The 22,820-nt window shown below is 51.4% G+C and overlaps 2 protein-coding genes across 3 annotated transcripts in view; one reads left to right on the forward strand and one right to left on the reverse strand.

Annotated features, from left to right (window-relative positions):
* Positions 1-22,820, forward strand: part of LOC116838328 (rab-like protein 2A) — a 38,976-nt gene that overhangs the window by 9,438 nt on the left and 6,718 nt on the right. The window contains exons 2-5 of one of the 2 annotated variants that reach the window (XM_032803419.2): positions 15,132-15,283; positions 15,563-15,592; positions 16,494-16,573; positions 21,400-21,479. In XM_032803419.2, coding sequence (XP_032659310.1) covers positions 15,168-15,283; positions 15,563-15,592; positions 16,494-16,573; positions 21,400-21,479 — 306 coding nt within the window. In that variant the 5' untranslated portion in view covers positions 15,132-15,167. Of the gene's footprint in view, positions 1-15,131; positions 15,284-15,562; positions 15,593-16,493; positions 16,574-21,399; positions 21,480-22,820 lie in introns of those variants that run through there. The other variant, XM_032803422.2, reaches the window with a different exon arrangement.
* Positions 5,669-11,699, reverse strand: NME6 (NME/NM23 nucleoside diphosphate kinase 6). The gene is made up of 4 exons (XM_032803425.2): positions 11,326-11,699; positions 9,149-9,188; positions 8,305-8,465; positions 5,669-8,006 (listed from the first exon to the last, which is right to left on the reverse strand). The coding sequence occupies exons 1-4, from the start codon at positions 11,462-11,464 to the stop codon at positions 7,840-7,842; spliced, it is 507 nt and encodes a 168-aa protein (XP_032659316.1). The 5' UTR covers positions 11,465-11,699; the 3' UTR covers positions 5,669-7,839.

Genomic DNA, 22,820 nt, shown 5'->3' on the forward strand with positions numbered 1-22,820 from the left:
GAGCAGTCTCAGGGGCGGAGGAGCGTGCCGCTTGACCCTGGGAAAGAGAAGGATTTTTGCAGTAGCAGGGTTCCCCTGGGGATTGCAGGAGCAGTCCCAGGGGTGGAGGAGTCTGCAGCTCGACCCTGGCAAAGAGGTGGTGATAATGAGAAGGGCTGGCACACCAGGAGTTCTTCCTGGAAACCATGGGGGAGTCAAAAGCACACAGGCCTGTGAGTCCAGAGCAACTTGGGAACGGTGAAGTGATGGCCTATCACCATCTCCTTAAGAAGGATATTGTGATCCTGTGTACAAAGAGGGTTACGCATGGGGAAGTTCACCAAGGCACAGTTAATTGTGCAGTTAGAGAAGGACCACTCTGAGGAGCAGATTCCTGACCCAGATGGGGCTACAAGAGGATCTGGGAGCAGCTGGAGCAGCAGCCAGACATCCCCGAGAGTCTGGTCCCCAACCAGACGAGAGTCTTCACGATCGGGTTCCCCATCAGGGGATTGGACATGGATGGATGAGAGCAGAGTCTGAGAGAGTGAGAGGACCGTGAGAGAGAGCAAGAGCCCGAGTAAAAACTGCAGGAGAAGCAGCAGCAGTATGGACTGGCGATGGTGGAGCGCAGAAACATAGGGGTGTTCCCAGGGGTCAGTGGGGAAACACGCCTGGGGTGGCAAGACCCTGGGACAGGGAGAACTGGGGTGATGCAGCAGATGCTGAGGGGCTGTGGGACCTGGGTGAAAGTCCCCGGGTTGAAGCCCCTCGCCCTGCCTATGGCCAGATCCCTGTGAGACCAAGGAGGGGTCGGGCTGGCTGGTAGTTCTCCAGGATATCAGCTGGGAGGCCCTGTTGGAGGTGACTGTCTCTCTTTGGGACAGGATCCAGGCCCTGCTCCTGTAACGGCCGAGGGTTTGAATTCAAATCCAGGGAATCAATTGGCTAGGACAGAAATGGTCAGTGAAAATGCAAATGACCTGGCTGGCAGGGGGGCAGGGGCTGCTGGGTTCAGGATACCTGCCTGCCTGTAACCAGCCCCCTGGGGCTGAGTGGGAGGGAGAGATGCTTCCCGCCCCCCCTGCACACCAGAGCTCATGCTGGCTCTGATGCTATGACCAGAGCAGAGAGCTCGCTGTCTGCGCCCACTGGGACAGCAAGGGCAGTGCTGAGCACGGGGGGAGCTGAGACCCCAGCTGACATGGGGGACACCCAGGTAGGGCAGGTCAGCTGCCAACCAGGTTTGCCTGGTCCAGACATGCTGCTGGGAAGTGATTACACAGCAGGGAGGGAGCTACCAGGGACAGGGCTCGGGGGGCTGTGACCCCAGGCCCAGCCAGCAAAGGGAGCAGGTCCCACTCCTTGCCCCAGCTGCTGTATTCCAGATCAAGCTGCGCAAGGATCCCTCTTTGGAGAAGCTGAGGGAACTTGCTGGCCACCCCCTTAGGGAAAGCTGCAGGGACAGAGTCCTGCGGGAGAAGGGATTCCTGTACCGGGAATGGGCTCCCCAAGGGGAAGTAGAACTGAGGGGTATCGGGAGGCACCTGGTGGTGCCCCAGGAATCCACAGGGTTCTTCCCTTTCAAGCTGCTGGATGGGAGAAGAGTGAGGGGACCCCTGGACCTGAAAGAGGAGGATTGGGAGGAGAAGGGGGAAGACCCCCTGGGAGATCTCTTCCCTAAGGTGGGAGGCAATATCCCCATCAGGTGTTCCCCGTTCACAGTCACTGGGAAAACAGCCCAGAACCTGGAGAGAGAGGTCAAGGACATGCTGGCTTTAGATGGGATCCAGCCGTTTTACAACCCATGGACCTCATCCGTGGGGCTGAGCGGCTGCCCAAGCCCAGAGCTGGCCAAGGCCAAGATGGGGGCTCTTAACCACGAGAGCCCGAATCGCAGCCCAGAGTGCTGGGAAAAGACCCAATCCCAGTTTGAACCCCAGGGATATAGGGTGGCAAAAGGGTTCAGGCCGCATAAACCTTCCCACATGCGGCCTGCGAGTGCCATCAAGCACACCTGACCTAAGGGAGGGTGTGAGACTGGATGGTCCTGGTGTAACTCACACCAAGGAACGGGAGAGATGCTGGAGCATCTCTGGGAACGTTGGTGGGTTCGAACTTCCCCAGGTCACTGACTGAAGTGACCTCACTCAGTTTGGTCTCGAAGGGGGGAGAGATGTGACAAACTGGGAATGTTCTTAATGTTTTCTCTGAATACTGTGTTGGTGCCTCAGTGTCCCCTGTGCAGTTCTTAAGTATCTAGGTGGTGGAATAAGGGTGTGTGATTTCTACAGAGCAAAGGGCCAGTGCACCTGAATGCCTGACACTCTGTCTCCTAGCAATTGATGACCTGGGCCCCTCCTCTGCAAAGGTGTCAACTGAGGGTGTTGGAAACAAAAAGATCAGGTGACCTCCTGGCCCGGGAAAGGGGCTGAGCAGAGAGGAGGGGCTGGAGGGGGTTTCAGTCTGGAGCAGGCTGGGGACGAGGAGTGAAGTGCAGACAGGGGGGTCTGGCTCACTGCCCCCCAGAATGGACCCGGCTGAGGGGTCCGGCTGGCGGTACCTACAAGCTCTGTTTTAGACCCTGTTCCTGTCATCGAATAAACCTCTGTTTTACTGGCTGGCTGAGAGTCATATCTGACTGCGAAGTGGGAGTGCAGGACCCTGTGGCTTCCCCAGGACCCCGCTGGGGTGGGCTTGCTGGGGGAAGCACACAGAGGGGCAGAGGATGCTGAATGCTCCAAGGAGAGACTCAGGAGGTGAAGACGTGTGAGCTTCTTGCCCTGAACAAGTCTGCTCCAAGGGAGAGGAGGCTCCCCAGAGTCCTGACTGCCTTTGTGGGGAGCAGTTCCAGAGCATCGCCCAGGGACTCCGTGACAAGGTGTCATTGGAAGAGTTATGATATGCTGAATATGATTCTTATTTGTATGCATGTATCGTTTTTGTATCTGAAGTTATGAATATTGACCATGTTATCTGTATTTCACATGTAGTCACATCTGGGTGATGCCCACTAAGTGAAAGGGCCTATTTAGGGTAATGGGTCATTAGGAAAAACAATAGCCCTTAGGAGAAGCTTATCCCCCATCTGGGATGATCCAGACCGCCTGTAAGCATTGACTTACTATGGCTGCTATGACTCAGCAATATATGCCAGAAACAGGGAAAGAATTGCTTCTGGGCTCTGGAAAGCTCCAGGTTGTGTCTCTTCTCCCAGGTAACAATCCCAGTTTTTCATAGGTTTTTCCAGGCCCTTGGTCATTCTTGTTGCTTTTCTCTGAACCTACTCTACTTCTGCCATATCCTTTTTGAAAAGAGGAGACCTCTGCTGCACATGGTGTCCAGAGAAAGCTGCCATTGCTCTATATAAAGGCATTAGAATATTTTCCATATGATCCTCCATTCTGTGCCTTATGCACCCTAACATCTGGTTTGCCTTATTGACCAGAGCTGTGTGCTGAGCAGAATTCACCACCGAACTGTCTCCACAGACACCAGGTCCCCTTCCTGAGTTGATTCAGATCTTGTAAGGTATGTGAGTAGTTTACATTTTCTTCCAATGTGCATTCTTTTGGCATTTATTGACATAAAACTTTATTTGCCGTCATGTTGCCCATCCCTCTGGCTTGGTCACGTCTCTGAATATTTCACAGTCCTCTCTGATTCTACCTAACCTAAACAACGTTGTGCTTCATAAACTAACAATTTGCTCCAGCATCATTTCTTCTGGTCACTGCTAGCAACTGGATATTATAAGGAAAGAGCAGGTGGGGGGCAGAGAGGGGAGGGATAGCTCAGTGGTTTGAGCATTGGCCTGCTAAACCCAGGGCTGTGTATTCACTCCTTGAGGCAGCCACTTAGGGATCTGGGGCAAAATCAGTACTTGGTCCTGGCTAGTGAAGGCAGGGGACTGGACTCAATGACCTTTCAGGGTCCCTTCCAGTTCCATGAGACAGGTATATCTACATATATTACTTATTACCTCCGCAACATCCTCTGCAGTGAGGACTGGTATAGATCATTTAGCTCCTCATCAATGTCCTTATCTTTCTTAATTGCTCTCTTTTACTTCTTGATGATCTAGGTGTCCCACTAATTCTTTCACAGGCTTCCTATTTTAGATATAGATTCATCAATTCTAGGCCCTGAAGGGACTATTATGATCACCTACTCTGACCTCCTATATAACAGGCCAGAATTCCCCAAAATAATTCCTAGAGGAGATATCTTAGAAAAACATCCAGTCCTGGTTTAACGACTGTCAGTGACAGAGAATTCACCACAACCCTTGGTAAATTGTTCCAGTGGTTAATTACTCTCACTGTTAAACATTTATGCCTTATTTCCAGTCTGAATCTGTCTAGATTCAGCTCCAGCCTTTGGATCTTGATGTACCGTTGTCTGCTAGATTGAAGGGCCCATTATTAAATATTTGTTCTCCATGTAGGTACTTAAAGACTGTAATCAAGTTACCCCTTAACCTTCTCTTTGTTAAGCTAAATAGATTGAGTTCCCTGGGTTTATTACTATAAGGCTTGTTTACTAATCCTTTAAACATTCCTGTGGTTCTTCCCTGAATCCTCTCTAATTCATCAACATCCTTGAAATGTGGACACCAGAGCTGGACACAGTATTCCAGCAGTGGTTGCATCAGTGCCAAATAAAGATGTAAAAAAACCCACTCTATTCCTACTCAAGATTCCATGTTTATCAGTCCCAGGATTGTATTAGTTCTTTTGGCCACAGCATAACCCTGGGAGCTCATCCACAACCTCTAAATCTTTTTCAGTCACTCCTTTCCAGGATAGAGGCCCCTGTGCTGTATGACCAATCCCCAAATGGCCCCCTCAAGGATTGAACTCACAACCCTAAGTTTAGCAGGCCAATGCTCAAACCACTCAGACATTAAGATCAGAAGGAACTATCTTGATCATCTAGTCTGACCTTCTGCACATCGCAGGACATATAACCTCACCCACCCACTGCTGTAATAGACCCCTCACCTCTGCCTGAGTTACTGATAGCCTCACATCATGGTTTAAAGACTTCAAGTTACAGAGAATCCACTATTTACACTAGTTTAAATCTGCAAGTTACACATGCTTCAGAGGAAAGCCAAAAAAAAAAACAGAGTCTCTTCCAATCTGACCCGGGGGGAAATTCCTTTCTGACTCCACTTAGACCCTGAGCGAGAGGGCAAAACCCACCAGCCAGACACCTGGGAAAGAATTACTGGTAGTAATTCAGAGCCCTCCCCATCTAGTGTCCTGTCAAGGTTTCTTTCCCCACTCTGAACTTTAGGGTACAAACGTGGGGACCTGCATGAACACTTCTAAGCCTAATTACTAGCTTAGATCTGGTATACGCTGCCACCACCCAGAATTTCAGTGTCTGGGGCACTCTGTCCCCCCAAACTTCTCCCCCCCCGGGGTTGCCTTGAGGGACTTCACCAATTTTCTGGTGAACACAGATCCAAACCCCTTGGATCTTACAAGGAGAAATTAACCATCCCCCTCCTTTCCCCCCCACCAATCCCTGGTGAGTCCAGATCCAATCCCCTTGGATCTTAAAACAAGGAGAATTTAACCATCCAGCCTCCTTTCCCCCACCAATCCCTGGTGAGTCCAGATCCAATCCCCTTGGATCTTAACACACGGAAAAAATCAACCAGGTTCTTAAAAAGAAAAGGTAAAAATCATCTCTGTAAAATCAGGATGGAAAATGCTTTACAGGGTAATCAGATTCCTACAGACCAGAGGGGCCCTCCCCGCCAGCCTTTGGTTCAAAGTTACAGCAAACAGAGGTAAAATCCTTCCAGCAAAAAGAAACATTTACAAGTTGAGAAAATAAACATAAGACTAACACGCCTTGCCTGGCTAATTACTTACAAGTTTGAAACATGAGAGACTGATTCAGAAAGCTTTGGAGACTCTGGATTGATGTCCCGTCCCTCTCAGTCCCGAGAGCAAACAACACAAAGAGCACAAAGACTTCCCTCCACCAAGATTTGAAAGTATCTTGTCCCCCTATTGGTCCTCTGGTCAGTGTCAGCCAGGTTTATTGAGCTTCTTAACGTTTTACAGGTAAAAGAGACATTAACCCTTAACTATCTGTTTACGACACGTCCCATCACCAGCTGCTGGAGGTACTTGCTGCTAGCAGTCGCAGACTGGCTACATGCCATTGCAGGCAGCCCCATCACACCATGCCCTCCATAAATTTATCAAGCTCAGTCTTGAAACCACTTAGGTTTTTTGCCCTCACTGCTCCCCTTGGAAGGCTGTTCCAGAACGTCATTCCTCTGATGGTTAGAAACCTTCACCTAACTTCAAGCCTAAACTTGTTGATGGCCAGTTTACAGCCATTTGTTCTTGGATCCACATTGGCGCTTAACTTAAATAACTCCTCTCCCTCCCTGATATTTATCCCTCTGATGTATTTCCAGAGAGCACTCATATCTCCCCTCAGCCTTTGTCTGGTCAGGCTAAACAAGCCAAGATCCTCGAGTCTCTTCTTGTAAGGTAAGTTTTCCATTCCCACCAGTCCCCTGACATGGGGCTGGATTGGAGCCAGCATCCACTAGAGGATAAAGGCTCTGTGATGGGGCTTCATCCCCATCATATGCAAGGCTAGTGAATGTACCCAATTTGTCATGCTTTACACCCAGGGAGGTGGATAGCTAACTGGCTCCTGGTCACAGGGTGCAGAGTTAAGCCATAATAAAGTAGACTGAGGGAGCTCAATTGAGGGAGAAAGAGCAGAGGAGACAGGTCTTTCTGAGAGAAGCGGCGGGTTAGGGTACACAGACAGAGAATGGGGGTAGTGGGCTACAGGGGAAGCATAGGCTCCTGCAAGGGAAGCCCCCAGATAGGGTCTTTAAGTAGAGAAGAGATGATTTCAGTAGCCCAAGAGGGCAGAAGAACTATTCAATTTTGTTTGGACTTGTTCATGATACCCCAGAAGGGGTCTGACCTTAGGTGACTTGGGTGGAGGGTTGAGACACATAAGAGCAGAGCCATAGGCAGGTGGGCAGTAAGAACTGCTGAAGCTAAAGATAGTGCCACTGATGCTAGGGGGTGCTCGAAGGTCAGTGAGCTCAACCACAGGCTCTTACCCTGATTCGTTGCATCCCACCACCCTGGGCTTAGGCTGAAACCAGCACCCTAGAGGTGAAGTTGTGTCTCCCACGTAACACAGAGGTATCTCTGAGATGTGGCTCGGCCATGCCAGCTGATCCACTCTGTCCTCAGCAAGCTCTGTCAATGAATATGCCTGCAGCAAAGAAAGCTTTATTACTGCAGCACACCATGGCTGTGTTGGAGAAATGCTTTACAGACAAAAGCACAAGATAAGCAAGGAAGATTGTCGCTGGTAATGAACATCCACACTGCATGTGGGCAAGGCAGTGGGATTGGCTTTGCGCTTCACAGAGATATTCCACACTCATCCTCATCACTGACACCTGTGCTCTCACCCCTGCACACAGCACTGTGCCCTGTGGGGGTAGCCCACTGCACCCAGCTTATATGTGAGCGCACACAGTGCTGGTGAATTGCAGGCTGGGGTTCCTCTGCCATGCTGGAGTTCAATGGATTCCAGCTGGTATCTGAGGTTTGTCTGTAGCATCCATGCTATCTAGGTGCTACACGTGCAGCCAGAGGTAAGTGAGACACTCCCCCAGAGCGTGGTGTAATGTGTATTGCATCTGGTATTCGCCCACTGTAACAGACATTACATAGCTCCCTGTCCTTGTTACAGGGATAGTCCAGCTGGTGCTGCTAGCAGCACTTTCTGCATGAAAGGCAATGCCCCCTCCCCATCTCCAAGGGGGTTAGTCAATGGTAAGTTTCCCCCACTGCTCTAGGATGACTCTGTCCTGCCAGCCTTGGGTAGGCTGTGAACACGCTCCCCTGCATCGTAGTGTGCCAGGCCGCAGCGCAGATGTGGTTCATCCTGCTGGTACCAGAGACTCTCGCTGAACTCTGGGAAGAAGGTGGCAATTTCTCTACGGGCCGATGCCACCGAGTCTGTGAGAGGAGAGAGAGAGAGAGAGAGATAGCCTGAGGTGGTGGTGCACATTGCCTTGATCGTACCCTGAGTTCTGCTCAGAGGGGTGAAGGGGACAGCCTATGCTCATGGGCCTAAATTCTACCAGTGTATCCCTGAGTCACAGGCTGGGGTGAATGGAGCCTGTCTGCTTAGATGGGAGGAACCTGCAGTGATGCAAGGACGTGGGGTTTGGGCACCAGCAGAGGCAATGAGTGCACTGAGACAGTGCCCCCATCTGGCCTTCCTCCACCCCAATGACTGCCCTGGTGTTCTTACCTGAGCCATGTGTGGTGTTCCTCGTGTCAGTGAGGCCATAGGCTCCTCGGATGGAGTCTGGAGCTGTGTTTCGGGCTCGGTACACTTTGGTGGGTCCCATGAGAGACCTCCAGCGTGCAACAGCATCTTCATGGGCTAGGATATAAGCCCGCATTGGGCCACTGTGAAAACATAGCCAGGTGGGTAAAAGAAAAGACAAGATTACAGCAGGATGTGGGCATCTCAAGTGCTTTCTAGCCACAGACACAGCAGAGTCAGAGTGGCAGGCGAAGGGGGCTGCCATGCAGCAGTCCTCGGGGTCACAGAACAGGCTGATTGAGAAATGACAGTAGCCAGGACCCCAGGGTTATCCCAGACTGTTAAAACATCCTGATATCAGGGCAGTGACCTGATTTAAGGTAGCCTAGAAAGAATGGCATTTCTAACAGTACAACTCACACTCCCCTAAGGGCTATGCTGTCAGGGCAGCACTGAGGATCAGCTGGTGCCGGATTGGAGTCACCAAGTTCTAGCCTTGAGGCCTAAGCATCATTCATTGTCCTACGAATGCTGCCTCTCTGGGACACAAGTTTCATGAATCCAGGAATGAGCTTGCCCATTGCCCTGTCCCACCCCCATTCTCCCCTTACCAAGGCAGGGGAGAGAGGGTTTACCAAGGTGAAGGAGCCTCCCATGGCCAAACGGAAGCAGCATTGCTAGAAGCAGCACCAGCATGAGGGGGCAATGGCATGTGTGTGACCGTGGGTGTCACCCCCATCACTCCTAACAGCCAGAACAGCTCCCAACCCCCATGGCTGGGATCCACCGCTGAGCTAGGATTGATGGGGAAGGGGAGGGGAGGTACCTGGCCATGAACTCCACCAGCCTCTGATAGAAAAATCGCCCTGCAAGGAGAGAGACAGCATTTCACTCTAAGGGGGCAGAGATGCCCAGTTTCCCCGTCATACTGATAGCCTTGCTTGGCCTTGCCCTACCACCCTCCCCTCACCCCACTGCCCTTTCCTTTGCTGCTCTTACAATAGGAACAGAAGCATTGCCAGCCCAGGGCATGTCTAGCAAAGAAGCCTGTCTCTAACTGGGACTGATATCAGCTGCTTTGACAGCAGGGGCAGAACCCCCCAGTGGACAATTCTGGGATAACCTGCCCTTGTGGGACAGTCTCCCCAGCCCTCTGGGTCAATGGCTAGCTCCTCCCTGCAGCAGGAGGGTTTATCTCATCCTAGCAGAAGTAACGAGGAGTTCTTGTGGCACCTTAGAGCATAACACATTTATTTGGGCATAAGCTTCTGTGCGCTAAAACCCACTTCATCAGATGCATGGAGTAAAAAATACAGTAAGAAGAATATATATCAGGGGTCAGCAACCTTTCAGAAGTGGTGTGCCCAGTCTTCGTTTATTCACTTTAATTTAAGGTTTCACGTGCCAGTAATACAATTTAACCTTTTTCGAAGGTCTCTTTCTATAAGTCTATAATATATAACTAAACTATTGTTGTATGTAAAGTAAATAAGGTTTTTAAAATGTTTAAGAAGCTTCATTTAAAATTAAATTAAAATGCAGAGCCCTTTGGACTGGTGGCCAGGACTCAGGCATGAGTGCCACTGAAAATCAGCTCACATGCCACCTTCAGCACCCGTGCCGTAGGTTGCCTACCCTGATATATATTATAGCACAGGGATCGGAAACCTTTAGCACATGGCTCGCCAGGGTAAGCACTGGCCTGGAGTGGCGAACAGCGGCCAGTGGGAGCCGTGATCGGCCGAACCTGCGGAAGCAGCAGGTAAACAAACCAGCCCGGCCTGCCCAGGTGCTTACCCTGGCAAGCCACATGCCAAAGGTTGCCGATCCCTGTTACAGCACATGAAAAGATGGGAGGTGCCTTACCAAATGGGGGGTCACTGCTAATGAGCCCATTCAATTAAGGTGGAAGTGGCCTATTCTCGACAGTTGACAAGAAGGGGTGAATACCAAAGGAGGGAAAATTACTTTTGTAGTGGTAACAAGGCCAATGTAATCAAGATGGCCCCTTTCCAGCAGCTGACAAGAAGATGTGAGTATCAGTAGAGGGAAAATTACTTTTTATAATGACCCATCCACTCCCAGTCTTTATTCAGGATTAATTTGATGGTGTCCAGTTTGCAAATTATTTCCAGCTCTTCAGTTTCTCAGTGGAGTCTGTTTTTGAAGTTTTTTTTGTTGAAGAATTGCTACTTTTAAGATACCATCAAGACTAACCTGGCTACCACTCTGAAACTTATCCTAGCAGATATAACAGAAGCCGTTTATTTGTTTGTATCCATCCATCCATGGTACATATCTGGCCCCTATTACTCCAGGAGCAGAGCACCTGGCAATTTTTAATGTACTGTATTTATCTTCACAACATGAGGCATGTAGGGAAGTGTGATTATCTCCATGTCTCAGCTGGGGAACTGAGGTACTAAGTGACTAGTCTAAAGTCATGCAAGAAGTCTGTAGCAGAGAACTATGCACGTAAGTGTCTAATTTTGTTTTGACTCCTACTGAACTCTTGGCCTCAGTAATGCCTCTGGCAGTGAGTTTCACAGATTGTGTGTTGCATAATAAATATTTCCTATAATAAGTTTTACGTGTAGTGCCTTTTGGGTTCTTTGAATGACCTGCTGCATTCAGAGAGAGTGAACAGGACTTCCTGATTTACCTGCATCTGTCCTAGGGTTTATACTGGCATCTATCCTCATAGTATCTGAGCACCTTCCAAGAGAAATCAGTTCTGTATCCCTCTGTCATGCCCCCTTTCATTCGTCTCATCACCGAACTATACAATCTGTCTTCAAACCTCTCTCCACACAAGAGTCTTTCCAACTCTCTCCTCCTCTTTGCCTATCTCTCAACCGCCTGTCCTTCTGCAGTGTCCTTCCTGAGAGAGGCCTTTCCCTGTGCTCCCCACTGCCCTGCATGAGCAAAGACAACTTCCCGTCCCAGGGTTCATGCCCTGAAGGGCGCAGTTAGGATCAGTGGCAAGCTCCCTGTGATCACTACCTGAGTGCTCCTGGTAAAATCGCTGGCTATCTTCCCTTCTCCACATCAGCTCCTTGGTCCGCACAATGAGGAATTTGTTATTTAGGATGGTTTCGTGCACAGCCTGAAAAGGCAGGGCAAGGGTGAGGCACAAACACATCAGATGTTGCAGAACAAAGACTTCAGCCAAGGGACCAGAAGGATCCTGACTACTGGGAGAAAGGTGTGGTCAGAGCAAGAGAGACTGCAGTGCCAAGCACAGGCGCCAAGTACAGGCTAGTTCCTGGAAAGAGATACAGTGCAACTAGAATAATTCACAAGGCCTCATACTCCACCGACCTGAATTCTGGGGTAGGGCCCCTGTTTGCTGTGGCACCTCCAGCAAGAATGGGGCAGTTCTTGCCTCATCAAGCTCTTGTGCCAGTCTCTGCTGACAGAGAAACCCCAGCAAATGTCTTTCTAAAAGAGAACTAAGCTTGTGGCGCACAGCTCGATATGGGCAATCCAGGGAGGGATCTGGCAGGCTCCGCAGCAGCGGAACAGGGCATAACTGGGCCCAGGAGTTGTGTTCACATGGGTCAGTGTCCAATAAACAGAAGGGGGGGGAAGGGGAGGTACTACCGCCTCCCGGGGCGTAGCAATGACTAATGCATGGGGGAGGGGGGCATGGGCAAGGCCAGGGGGGTATCACTAACTAACGCCTCTCGGGGGGATGGGCCGGGCAGGGGGTACCACCAACTAACACCTCCCGGGGGGCTGGGCGGGGGGAGGCTCCTAGGGGGGCAGGCGGCCGGGGGGCGGTATTTCAACCAACAACGACACCTCCAGGGGCGGGGGGAAGGCCTCCCGGAGGTGTGGGCCCAGGTGTGTGGGGGGTACCAACACAACTAACACCTTCCCGGCTGGCGGGTAAGGCGTTCCTGGGGGGCAGGGCCGGCCGGGGGCGGGTACCACCAACTAATCACCTCCCGGGCCGGCCTAGGGCGGGGGAGGCTGCTAGGGTGGCAGGCCGGGCCGGGGGGGGGTAAACCGACCTAGCTAACACCCACCCGGGCCGGCCGGGGATTGGCTCCAAGCGGGCTGTCCAGCGGGCGGGGCGGGCGCGGCGCAGCGCAGCCGGCCTGAGCCGGCGTGGAGCGGAGACTGGCGCGAAGACCCCCCTCACCTTCGACAACACCAGCGGGTGGCCACGGCGTCAGCTTCAAGCAGCGCCAGCGTGGAGCTGCAGCGGCCGCGCGCGAAGCGCACACAACGCGCCACCATGGCGCGCGCGGCCAGCACTAGACGCGTGCACTGGGGGCGGCGGGGCGCAGCGGGCCTCGGGCCCGCGTCCGCCATGGTGAACAGGGGTGGTCCATGTGCCCAGATCGGAGAGGGGCGCGGTGCCCGCGGGCCTGGCCCTGCGAGGGCAGTGATACGGCGCCTCGCTTGGGTGTCTCAGGCCCAACCCGCTCAGCTCTAGCTTCGCTCGGACGGCCTCAGCGCGCTCTGTGGACAGCGCTGGCCGCGAGGTCCCTTAGGCGCGTGGGCGAGCAGCCCCGGGCCCTAGTGCCACCGGGCGTCGCGTAGCAGCGGGGACGCGCTGGCCAAACCGGTGAGCGCCGGGCCATGGCTCTGCGGAAACGGGGCCAGCCTGGCAGAGTGGGAGCTGCCTCGCCCCCGGGGGGTGACAGGTCGGGGTCGCCAGGAGCCGTTCCCTGGGGGAGGGGTGATTCGGCGGGGAGCTGCCCCCGGGGGGGAGGGGTGATGGGGGTAAGCCATGAGCTGGTCCTGGGGAGCAGTGTTGATAGGTGGGAGCGCCTGCCTCGGCGTGGGGTGATCAGGCAGGGTAACCGAGAGAGCTGTGTTCCTAAGATGGTGGAGGGTGATAGGCGGGTGAACTGCCCGCCGGGGGGAGAGGGGTGATGGGGGATAAGCCAGGAGCTGTCCCGGGGGGGAAGGGTGTTAGGTAGGGGAGCGTGTCCCTAGGGGTGTACCAGGTAAGGGTAGACCAGGAGACCTGTTCCGAGGAGAGATGGGGTGATAGAGATGCAGACTAACCTCGGGGGGTGACAGATAGGGTAGCCAGGAGCTGTTCTTGGGGGGATCGGGGGCGGAAGGTGAATGGGGGTAGCCAGGAGACTGCCTAGATCGGTGTAGAGTGGATAGTGGGGAGCTGTTCCTCCTCATGGGGGGGGAGGGGTGATTAAAGGTGGGGGAGCTTGTTCCCGCATGGAGGAGGAGGGTGAATGAGGGTAGCCAGGAGCTGTTTCCAGCCATCCTGTAACAGTCGGATCAAGCAGGGGGTGAGGGCGTGGGTAGGTGAGGAGCTGCTCCCTGGGGGGGAGTGACAGACGGGGTAGCCAGGAGCTGTCCCCGGGGTGGGAGGGGTGGTAGGTGGGGAGCTGCCCCCCAGAGGGGTGACAGGCGGGGTAGTCAGGAGCTGTCCTCGGGGAAGGGGTGGGGTGATGGGTGGGGAGCTGTTCCCAGGGGTGGGAGGGGTGATGGGCGGGGAGCTGTCCCCGGGTGGGGGGAGGGATGATAGATGGAGTAGCCAGGAGCTGTCCCCGGAGATGGGGAGCTGTCCCTGGGAGGGAGCGGGGAGAGGTGGGGTAGCCAGGAGCTGTCCCCGAGGGATAGGAGTGGGGAGCTGTCCCCCCAGTGGGGCAGGGGGAGGGGTGATAGGTGGGGAGCTGCCCTCGGGGGGATGGGAGAGGAGCTGTCCCCAGGGTGGGAGGAGTGATAGATGCAGTAGCCAGGAGCTGTCCCCAGGCGGGAGTGGGAGGGGTGATAGGTGGGGTAGCCAGGAGCTGTCCCTGGGGAAGGGGTGGGGAGCTGCCCCTGGGGGGGGAGGGGTGACAGGTGGGGAGCTGCCCCCAGGAGGGATGGGAAACCAAGGCGTTGTCGATGGTGTCAGGAGGCTCTGGATGAATTGGTGCCTTTCCATTCCATTCTGGTTAGGTGTCTCCACCAAAGGGCTGGCGTCTGATCCAGCACAGTGGTTCCATTTATCGCAGGGGCTGGCAAACTTTTTGGCCCAAGGGCCGCATTGGGTTTGTATGGAGGGCCAGTTAGGGGAGGCACAGCCATGTGTGGCCCGGCCCCTATGTCTCCCTGCTTCTTGCCCCCTGATGCCTCCTCCCAGGACTCCTGCCCCATCCAACCCCCCTGTTCCCTGATGGCCCGGACCCCTGCCCCATCCACCTATCTCAATCCCTGTCCCCTGACTGCCCCCCCATCCAACTCCCTCTCTCATTCCTGAATGCCCCCCAGAACCCCTGCCCCATCCACCCACCCCATCTCCCTGACAACCCCCAGAACCACTGCCCCCCGCTGCCCCATCCAACCTCCCCCTTCCTGACTGCTCCCTGGGACCCCTGCACCCATTCAACCCCCCTGTTATTCACACCGCCACCCTCTGACCACCACCCCAAACTCCCCTGCCTTCTATCCAACCCCCCCTGTTCCTTTCCCCCTTACCGCGCTGCCTGCAGCACCCGTGGCTGGTGGTGTGGTTGTGGCTGAAGCCAGCCAAGCCACTGCGCAGCACAGAGCACTGGGTCAGGCTGCGGCTCTGCAGCTGCGCTGCTCGGCCATCCAGAGCATTGTGCCAGCGGTGCGGTGCGCTGAGCCTGCGGGGGAGGGGGGACAGCAGGGGAGGGGATGGGGGCTAGCCTCCTGGGCCAGGAGCTCAGGGGCCGGGAAGGAGGGTCCTGCGGGCCATAGTTTGCCCACCTCTGGTTATTGTAATTGCTCTTTGACGACTAGGAAGGAGACTGTAACACTAGTAGCTTATCCTAGCTCTTTCTGAGAGGCTCAGAAAAGTAAAATCTTCCCCTTGGTCCTAGGAGAGGTGGCTTCTGTGCAGCTAGGGTGGAGGCAGCATGGCTAGAGATGCACCAGGGGGAGATTCGTGTGAGGAGCTGGACCAGACGAAGTATGATGCAGATGAGAACGTGAAGATTATCTGTCTGGGGGACAGCGCTGTGGGGAAGTCCAAGTAAGTAACTGGCCCTTATTGCACATGCCAGGAAAGCTCCAGCAACATACAAGCTTGGCACTCCTCAACCAGTGTCTGGTCTCTCCCTCTCCCCTGCACAAAGCAGCAGCTCTAGTTATTGTTGTTACCTACACAGTGGTGTATTAGCTTTGTCTGAGGCCAAGAGAGAGGCTGAATGTGTAGGAGTGGGGTGCCTATCTGTATCCGGGATGAGGAGAAAGAAGATAATAAGATGATCTGGTAAGGACTAATGGGCCTGTGTCATTTCTCTACTTGCAGGTTAATGGAAAGGTTTCTCCTGGATGGATTGTATCCTTTGGGTCCTTTCAGACCTCACCGCTGTTTATTTTTGTTCTTGGGCCCAGGAGGGTACATGAGGGGGAAATGGTCTGTTTGAGGCCTTTTTGTTTAACCATGTTCTTCCAATCAGGGGCTCTCATTCCATCTTCACCAGAGTTCTGTTTCCTGGCTTTCCCTGCCTGATCTAGACTCTCTTTATACTACATTGATGAGCTAGCTAAATCCACACAGCACTTGGGAACTTATAACTTCTGTTCCTCCTAAGAAGGTCTCCTCCCCGCCAGCCCCACCCCAACTACAGTATTTTCTTTAGAATTCCTTTCCTGAGCACTGCAGTGCTAGCAGCTGGTCCTGTGAGGCGTATAGGACTGTCATGGGCACTTCAACTACAGCTCCTACTCCCTCCCTTAGGGCTTGTACACAGTAGCACTTACTTCAATATAACTTATGTCGCTCAGCAGTGTGGAAAAGCCTTCCCCTCCCCAAGCGATTTAAGTTACACTGGCCTAAGCGCCAGTGTGGACCGTGCTATGTCGGTGGGAGACGCTCTCTCGCCAACATAGCTACCGCCTCTCGGGGAGGTGTAGTAATTATGCCAATGGGAACGCTCTCTCCCAGAAGCATAGAGCGTCTTTCCTAGAAGCACTACAATGGTGCAGCTGCCTCAGTACAGCTGGGCAGCTGTATTGATTCTAGTGTAGACTAGCCCTTAGTTTGGGATTGAAACTCTGAGGCAAATTTGAGTGAATATCTTGGCTGTGCTACACCCTGCAGAGGAGCAGCTTGGTGACCCAGCTGCTGACTGCTTGCCCTGGCCCCCCTCAAGCAAGTTCCCCTCACAGGTGCTCTACTGAACATGAGATTGGTGTCTGGAGAAGACTCACTTTTCAGCTCCTTAACCTATGCACAGCCGACCCCAGCAGCTCTCTACGTTTGCCTTGACACTCTACAAATACACAACCAGTGTGGATGGGAAGAATATCCTTGTGGGTAAGCACCTCCTAGAAGATGAGCACCTGTCCCCCTTGTGAGTGCTGGGTGCAGCTGCAGGAAATCCCTGCTATGGCATCGCTAAAGGATCTCTGTTGATTCCAGGAATTCCTGTGCATCACAGTTGGGTGTAAACTAAACCCAAATAAGGGCAATGGCATTGTCCATGGTATCGGTGTCACTGTTGACCATTTTTGTAGAAACCCTTGTGCTATTTTTAGTTATACTTTTCATGCTGACTGTGCTTGGGGCTATATAGGACGCTTGAGAAGCTTACAATCTCGAAGGCTGCGTTAGGAAGACAGATCACACTGGGAAATTGAGATGAGGGAATGACCTTTGTTATTGCTATGAACTCCCAGTTTTGGGGTACTGCAGAAGAAATGAGTCTAAGAGGGATTTGAATGAGAACTTGGTGAGCACAGATTGGGAGATCATTTTGCACCTGAGGCAGTATGAAGAAGGCCCAGAGACAGAAATGTGAGAAGGAATGAAAAGATCATTGAGGCTAGTACCATTGCTGGAGTGGAAGGGGTATGAGGGGCATGTTAACGGAAAAGTATTGTGATGTAGGCAGGTGTGCAGTGATGCAGGACGTTGGAGGCAAGACCAAGGAATTTAAATTTAATGCAGTTGCAAAGAGGGAGCCAGTAGAGGGACCAAAAGGGGTGAGAGGTCAGCTTGACAGGCACGCAAGTTAATGTTATGGGCTGTATTTTGGATGGACCAAAGGGGCATGATGAAAGAATCGTAGAAGCCACTGAGGATAAGGCTGCTGTAATCAGGATGGGAGGTGATTGAAGCCTGGACTGGTGTTCTAGCTTTTGGGACCAAAAAGAAGAGCTGGATTTTTAATATATTGTACATGAAAAAGCAGTGAGATTTGGATGAGATGGGAGGAAGAGAGGGAGAGATCAGTAAGGCTGGGCCAAAGGATGGCGGTGCTGTCATCAGAAGTGGGAAATGTTACTAATGTGCTTCTCCAGGGGGGCAGGAACTGTGTGAGAACCTGAGAATAAGGTTACAAATGACTCACTGTTCTGTCCTATTTTGGTCTGTGTCATGGCAGTGAGGCTAGCGGCACTTCAGTCCTCTTTCTGATCTCTCTGACTCCAAAGTGTTTGGTCTCTTGAGGTGGAATCTCATGATTCTTCTGTTCTTAGATGGTATCTTGGTTTACTGACCCATGAATACCAAAAGCTTATCACCTGCTGGCCAGACTCAGTTTCAGGAACCTGTGTGCTTCCTACTTTCAGGATGCTGTGAAAAGCAATACTGACCAACAGCTTTCTCAAAACCGATTGTTTTGATTTAGCAGTTGGAATGAAGTACAGCATATACCACTTATCAGCAACCTCTCATTTCCCAGCAAGAAGTTGCTATTATCTAGAAGTTGCCGATAACCAAAAGGCAGGTTTTTGGGGCTACAGCCAGGAATGAAGTGCTGGGACATGCTGAGCTTGGGCCCCCAGTGCCAGGCCAAGATGCAACCCTGAGAGCGCCAGGAGAGGCACCATGCAGGCCCCTAGCACTCCTGCTCACCCTGGAAAGCATCTGGACCGCAACTCGCATCCCAGCTGCTGCCCTGTCTATAGCTTCCCCCTCCCAGCCTGCAGCACCACTGGAGAGGAGACTGTGGAGGTAGTCTTTGGACAGGGCAGCACTGGGGAGAGGCGGGCAGCAGCCCAGGTGCTGGGGCTTTCCGCGGGGAACAGAGATGCTGCGGGCTCGTGGGGCTGAACTGTACCTCTTCCTGCATTCTCCGTCTCCCTGGGTTTTTCATATCCCAGTGCTTCCATACCTGGCTGCAGCCCCCAAAACCTGCCTACTACTGGGTCTTTCCATGGGGAATGGGGTACAGAGCCCAGGCCCCCAGGGCAGGGCACAGCCCAGATAACGCAAGAAGAAGTACTGTGCAGCCCCATGGACCCCCAACATCCCTGTCCCCAGTGGAAAGCCCTGGCATTCGGGCTACAGCCCATCTCCATGCTGCTGCCCTCTCTGCAGCCTACCCTCCCAGCCTCTCCTCCCACTTTGCAGTGCTGGGACTCCTGTGTTATCTCCTGTGTGGCTGCTGGATCCCCACCCATGGAGGAAGCTCCATGTCAAAGAAGAAAAGTTGCCAGTTAGCATCGTGACAGTTGCAAATATCTGAGTCTAGTTAACTTTATAATTGATGGGATAGGATCAGCTTCCAGCAAAATGTTGCTAATAACCGAAAATTGTCAGTATCAGGATTGTTAATAGATTCATAGATTCAAAGACTCTAGGACTGGAAGGGGCCTCGAGAGGTCATCGAGTCCAGTCCCTTGCCCTCATGGCAGGACCAAATACTGATATTTGTCCCTGATAGACATTTATCTAACCTACTCTTAAATATCTCCAGAGAGGGAGATTCCACAACCTTCCTAGGCAACCCATTCTGGTGTTTAACCACCCTGACAGTTAGGAACTTTTTCCTAATGTCCAACCTAAATCTCCCTTGCTGCAGTTTAAGCCCATTGCTTCTTGTTCTATCATTAGAGGCTAAGGTGAACAAGTTTTCTCCCTCCTCCTGATGACACCCTTTTAGATACCTGAAAACTGCTATCATGTCCCCTCTCAGTCTTCTCTTTTCCAAACTAAATAAACCCAATTCTTTCAGCCTTCCTTCATAGGTCATGTTCTCAAGACCTTTAATCATTCTTGTTGCTCTTCTCTGGACCCTCTCCAATTTCTCCACATCTTTCTTGAAATGCGGTGCCCAGAACTGGACACAATACTCCAGTTGAGGCCTAACCAGCGCAGAGTAGAGCGGAAGAATGACTTCTCGTGTCTTGTTTACAACACACCTGTTAATGCATCCCAGAATCACGTTTGCTTTTTTTGCAACAGTATCACACTGTTGACTCATATTTAGCTTGTGGTCCACTATGACCCCTAGATCTCTTTCTGCCATACTCCTTCCTAGACAGTCTCTTCCCAATCTGTATGTGTGAAACTGATTGTTCCTTCCTAAGTGAAGCACTTTGCATTTGTATGTACTGTATTAGAGAAAAAGGGATTTTTAAAACAGCAAAGAGCCTACACATTACACATATAGTCTCAGTGATAATAATCATCATCCCCAGAAGGGACCATTGCAGTCATCTAGTCTGGCCTCCGATATAGTACAGGCCACAGAACTCCCACCCCGCAAAAAAATTCCTAGAACAGATCTCTTAGAAAAATATCCAATCTTGATTTTAAAATTGCCAGTGATAGAGAATCCATCATAGCCTTGATAAATTATTCCAGTGATGAATTACTCTTATAATTAAAAATGTACGCTTTATTTCCAGTTTGAATTTGTCTAGCTTCAACTTCCAGCCACTGGATCATGTTAGACCTTTTTCTTCTGGATTGAAGAGCCTATTAAGTATTTGTTCCCTACATAGGTGCTTATAGACTGTAATCAAGTCACCTTTTCACCTCCTTTTAGTTGAGTCTGTCATTTTAAGGCATGTTTTCCCATCTTTTAATCATTCTCATGGTTCTTTTCTGAATATTCTCCAATTCACCAACATCCTTCTTGAATTGTAAACACCAGAAATGAACACAGTACTCTAGCATCCCAGGATCTCTTTAGCTCTTTTGGACACAGTGTTGTACCTGGAGCTCATGTTCAGCTCATTATCCACCAAGAACCTCAAATCTGTTTCAGAATCACTTCCTTCCAGGCTAGAGTCTCCCATCCTGTGAGTATGGCCTACTGTCTTTGTTCCCAGATGTATACATTTACATTTGGGCATATTAAAACTCATATTGTTTGGTTGCACACACTTTACTAAGCAATCTAGATTGCTCTGCATCAGTGACCTGTCCTCTTAATTATTTACCACTGCCCCAATTTTTGTCATTTGCAAATTTTATCAGCGATGATTTTGTTTTCTTTCAGGTCATTGATAAATGTAAAATAGTGTAGGGCCAGAGGCATGGATGGCAAGAAGGAGGGAGAGATTGGGGCCGGGGAGGCGGGGGGGATGTATGTGAGTAGCCATAGCAATGGGTGTGATGGTGGGAATGTTGGAGCAGTGTCCAAACTGTTTGAGGGTAGGAGAGGTGGAGCAGGGGAGTCTGAGCAGTTGGATGTAATATGGAGAGGTTAGAACTGGGGGAGGGTGTTGGTACAATGCAGGAAAGAATGGAGTGGAAAGGAGGGGGTTGGAGCTGTGCAGTGGGGAAGTTAGTGAAGCTACACTTGCTCCCCTTCCTCTTACACTTCACAGCAGAGTCTTAGTCTGTGAGGCATTCAGTAGTTCGGGACCTGGCTACTTCAGAGACCACCTTATCCTCCATGGCTCTGCAGCCACAGAGACAATGCAGCTGGACAGAACCACAGTTAGGCTGCCCAGTGAGGATGACAGCCAGGATTCTGGCATGGAGAATGCTCTACGGACCACCTTGCTAAAAAGATCACACTGCCATTGTTGAGATCACCCCTGATCTATATAGATTTGGATCCCACAATCATCCCAGTACTATCTGCGTACTTCTCACCCTATTTTCCTCAGCTTTCGCACCCATGTCTTGCCTTGCTAGTCTGCGTTTTTTAAAATCCAGTTTACACAGAACTTTTTGCGCTACTGTATTTACACCAGTGCCAACTGTCTCTGCTGGGACAGTGTACAGGCATAGCTAAACCCCATGTATCACTAGAGCCTATGTTTGTAAACAGGTCAAGGAATGTCTCAACCTGCTTTAGCAAAGGCTCGTGTCAGTCGGCATATAGGAGAGGGCGGGTTGTGAGGGGCTTGGAAGTTCTTTCCTGTCATGGCATGCTGAACTTGCTGGTTTGTGCCTTTCAGACTTCTGGGACACAGCCGGACAGGAGAGATTCCAGAGTATGCATGCATCCTATTACCACAAGGCCCATGCTTGTATCATGGTAAGGGCATTCTTCTGGCTTTCACTCTGTGTGTGTAAAGGATTCCTGGCTGGTAACAGAACCTGTTTGGTATGCATCCTACACATTACCTTTAATAATGTTACCCTGAGTACAGCCTCTTAAGGCCAGAGTGGCTGAACTGGAGGAGCTAAGGGAGACAGAGAGGTACACAGAGGAGATTCTCCGGGACACAGCAGAGCGGTCCCACCCCCACCCTCTGTGCTGCCGAGGAATATGAAAATCTTGGGGAAGGAGAACATCAAACTGGAGCAGATGGAAACAATCCCATAGTTGGGCCCCTCCTTTCAGATGATGCCATGGTATCTTCTCACACTGAGGATATCTCTCCAAGGGAGGGGACCCCAGTTATTGGAAGAGACTGGTAATAGTAATGGGGGATTCGATTATTAGAAATATAGATAGTTGGGTTTGCGATGACCAGGAGAACTGCATAGTAAATTGCATGCTGGGTGTGAAAGTTGCAGATCTTTCAAGACATCTAGACAGACTTATGGGCAGTGCTAGGGAGGAGCTGGTGGTCATGGTTGATGTGGGTACCAATGACTTAGGGGAAGGTAGGCAAAAGGTTCTGGAGGTCACATTTAGGCTGCTAGGTAAGAGAGAAAAGTCTAGGACTTCCATTGTTTGATATGCTTCCAGTTCCAGGCAGAGAGCCAGGTAGACAGGCATCACTGCAGGGTCTCAATGCATGAATCAGACAGTGATGTAGAAATGAGGGGGTTAGATTTATTAGGAACTGTGGAACCTTTTAGGAAAGGAGGAGCCTATATGGGAAGGATGGGCTCACCCTAAATCAAAATGGAACCAGATTGCTGGCACTTAAAATTAAAAAGGTCGTAGAGGAATTTTTAAACAAAGGGCTGGGGAAAACTGAAAGGTGCGGAGGAGAACATGGTGCAGACAGAGACATTCCTTAGGGGAGGATCTATTAATGGGAGTTCTCTATGTCCTAGTAAAGAAGTTGATAAAGTACAGGTAGAAGCTTAAGAGAAACAGTCAAATGAAAGAGAGTCTCACTCGGTTACATCACACGGAGGCAGACAATTAAATATTGACAAATTTTATAAGTGCCTATAGACAAATTAAAGAAGTCTAAATACTAAAATGAGTGAACTTGAGTGCCTGGTATTAAGTGAGAATATTGATATCACAGATACTTGAGGGAATGATGATAATCAATGGGACAAGGTACAAAATATAAAGGAATGGGCCGAGTAGGTCAGGCTGGTTGGGGAGTGGCACTATATGTGAAAGAAAGCACTAGAGTCAAATGCAGTAAAAGTCACAAATGAATCAAACCGCCATAGAATTTCTGTGGAT

This window comes from Chelonoidis abingdonii, chromosome 1, assembly GCF_003597395.2.
Source record: "Chelonoidis abingdonii isolate Lonesome George chromosome 1, CheloAbing_2.0, whole genome shotgun sequence".
NCBI lineage: Eukaryota > Metazoa > Chordata > Testudines > Testudinidae > Chelonoidis > Chelonoidis abingdonii.

What these genes read in the sequence shown, in the direction of transcription:
- NME6 (XM_032803425.2), bottom strand. Translation starts at nt 11,464, where the DNA reads ATGTGTTTGTGCCTCACCCTTGCCCTGCCTTTTCAGGCTGTGCACGAA. An exon ending in CTGGTGGAGTTCATGGCCAG is followed by an intron (nt 8,466 to 9,148) that starts GTACCTCCCCTC and finishes ATGTTTTCACAG; the next exon opens with TGGCCCAATGCGGGCTTATA. An exon ending in GAACACCACACATGGCTCAG is followed by an intron (nt 8,007 to 8,304) that starts GTAAGAACACCA and finishes CTCCTCTCACAG; the next exon opens with ACTCGGTGGCATCGGCCCGT.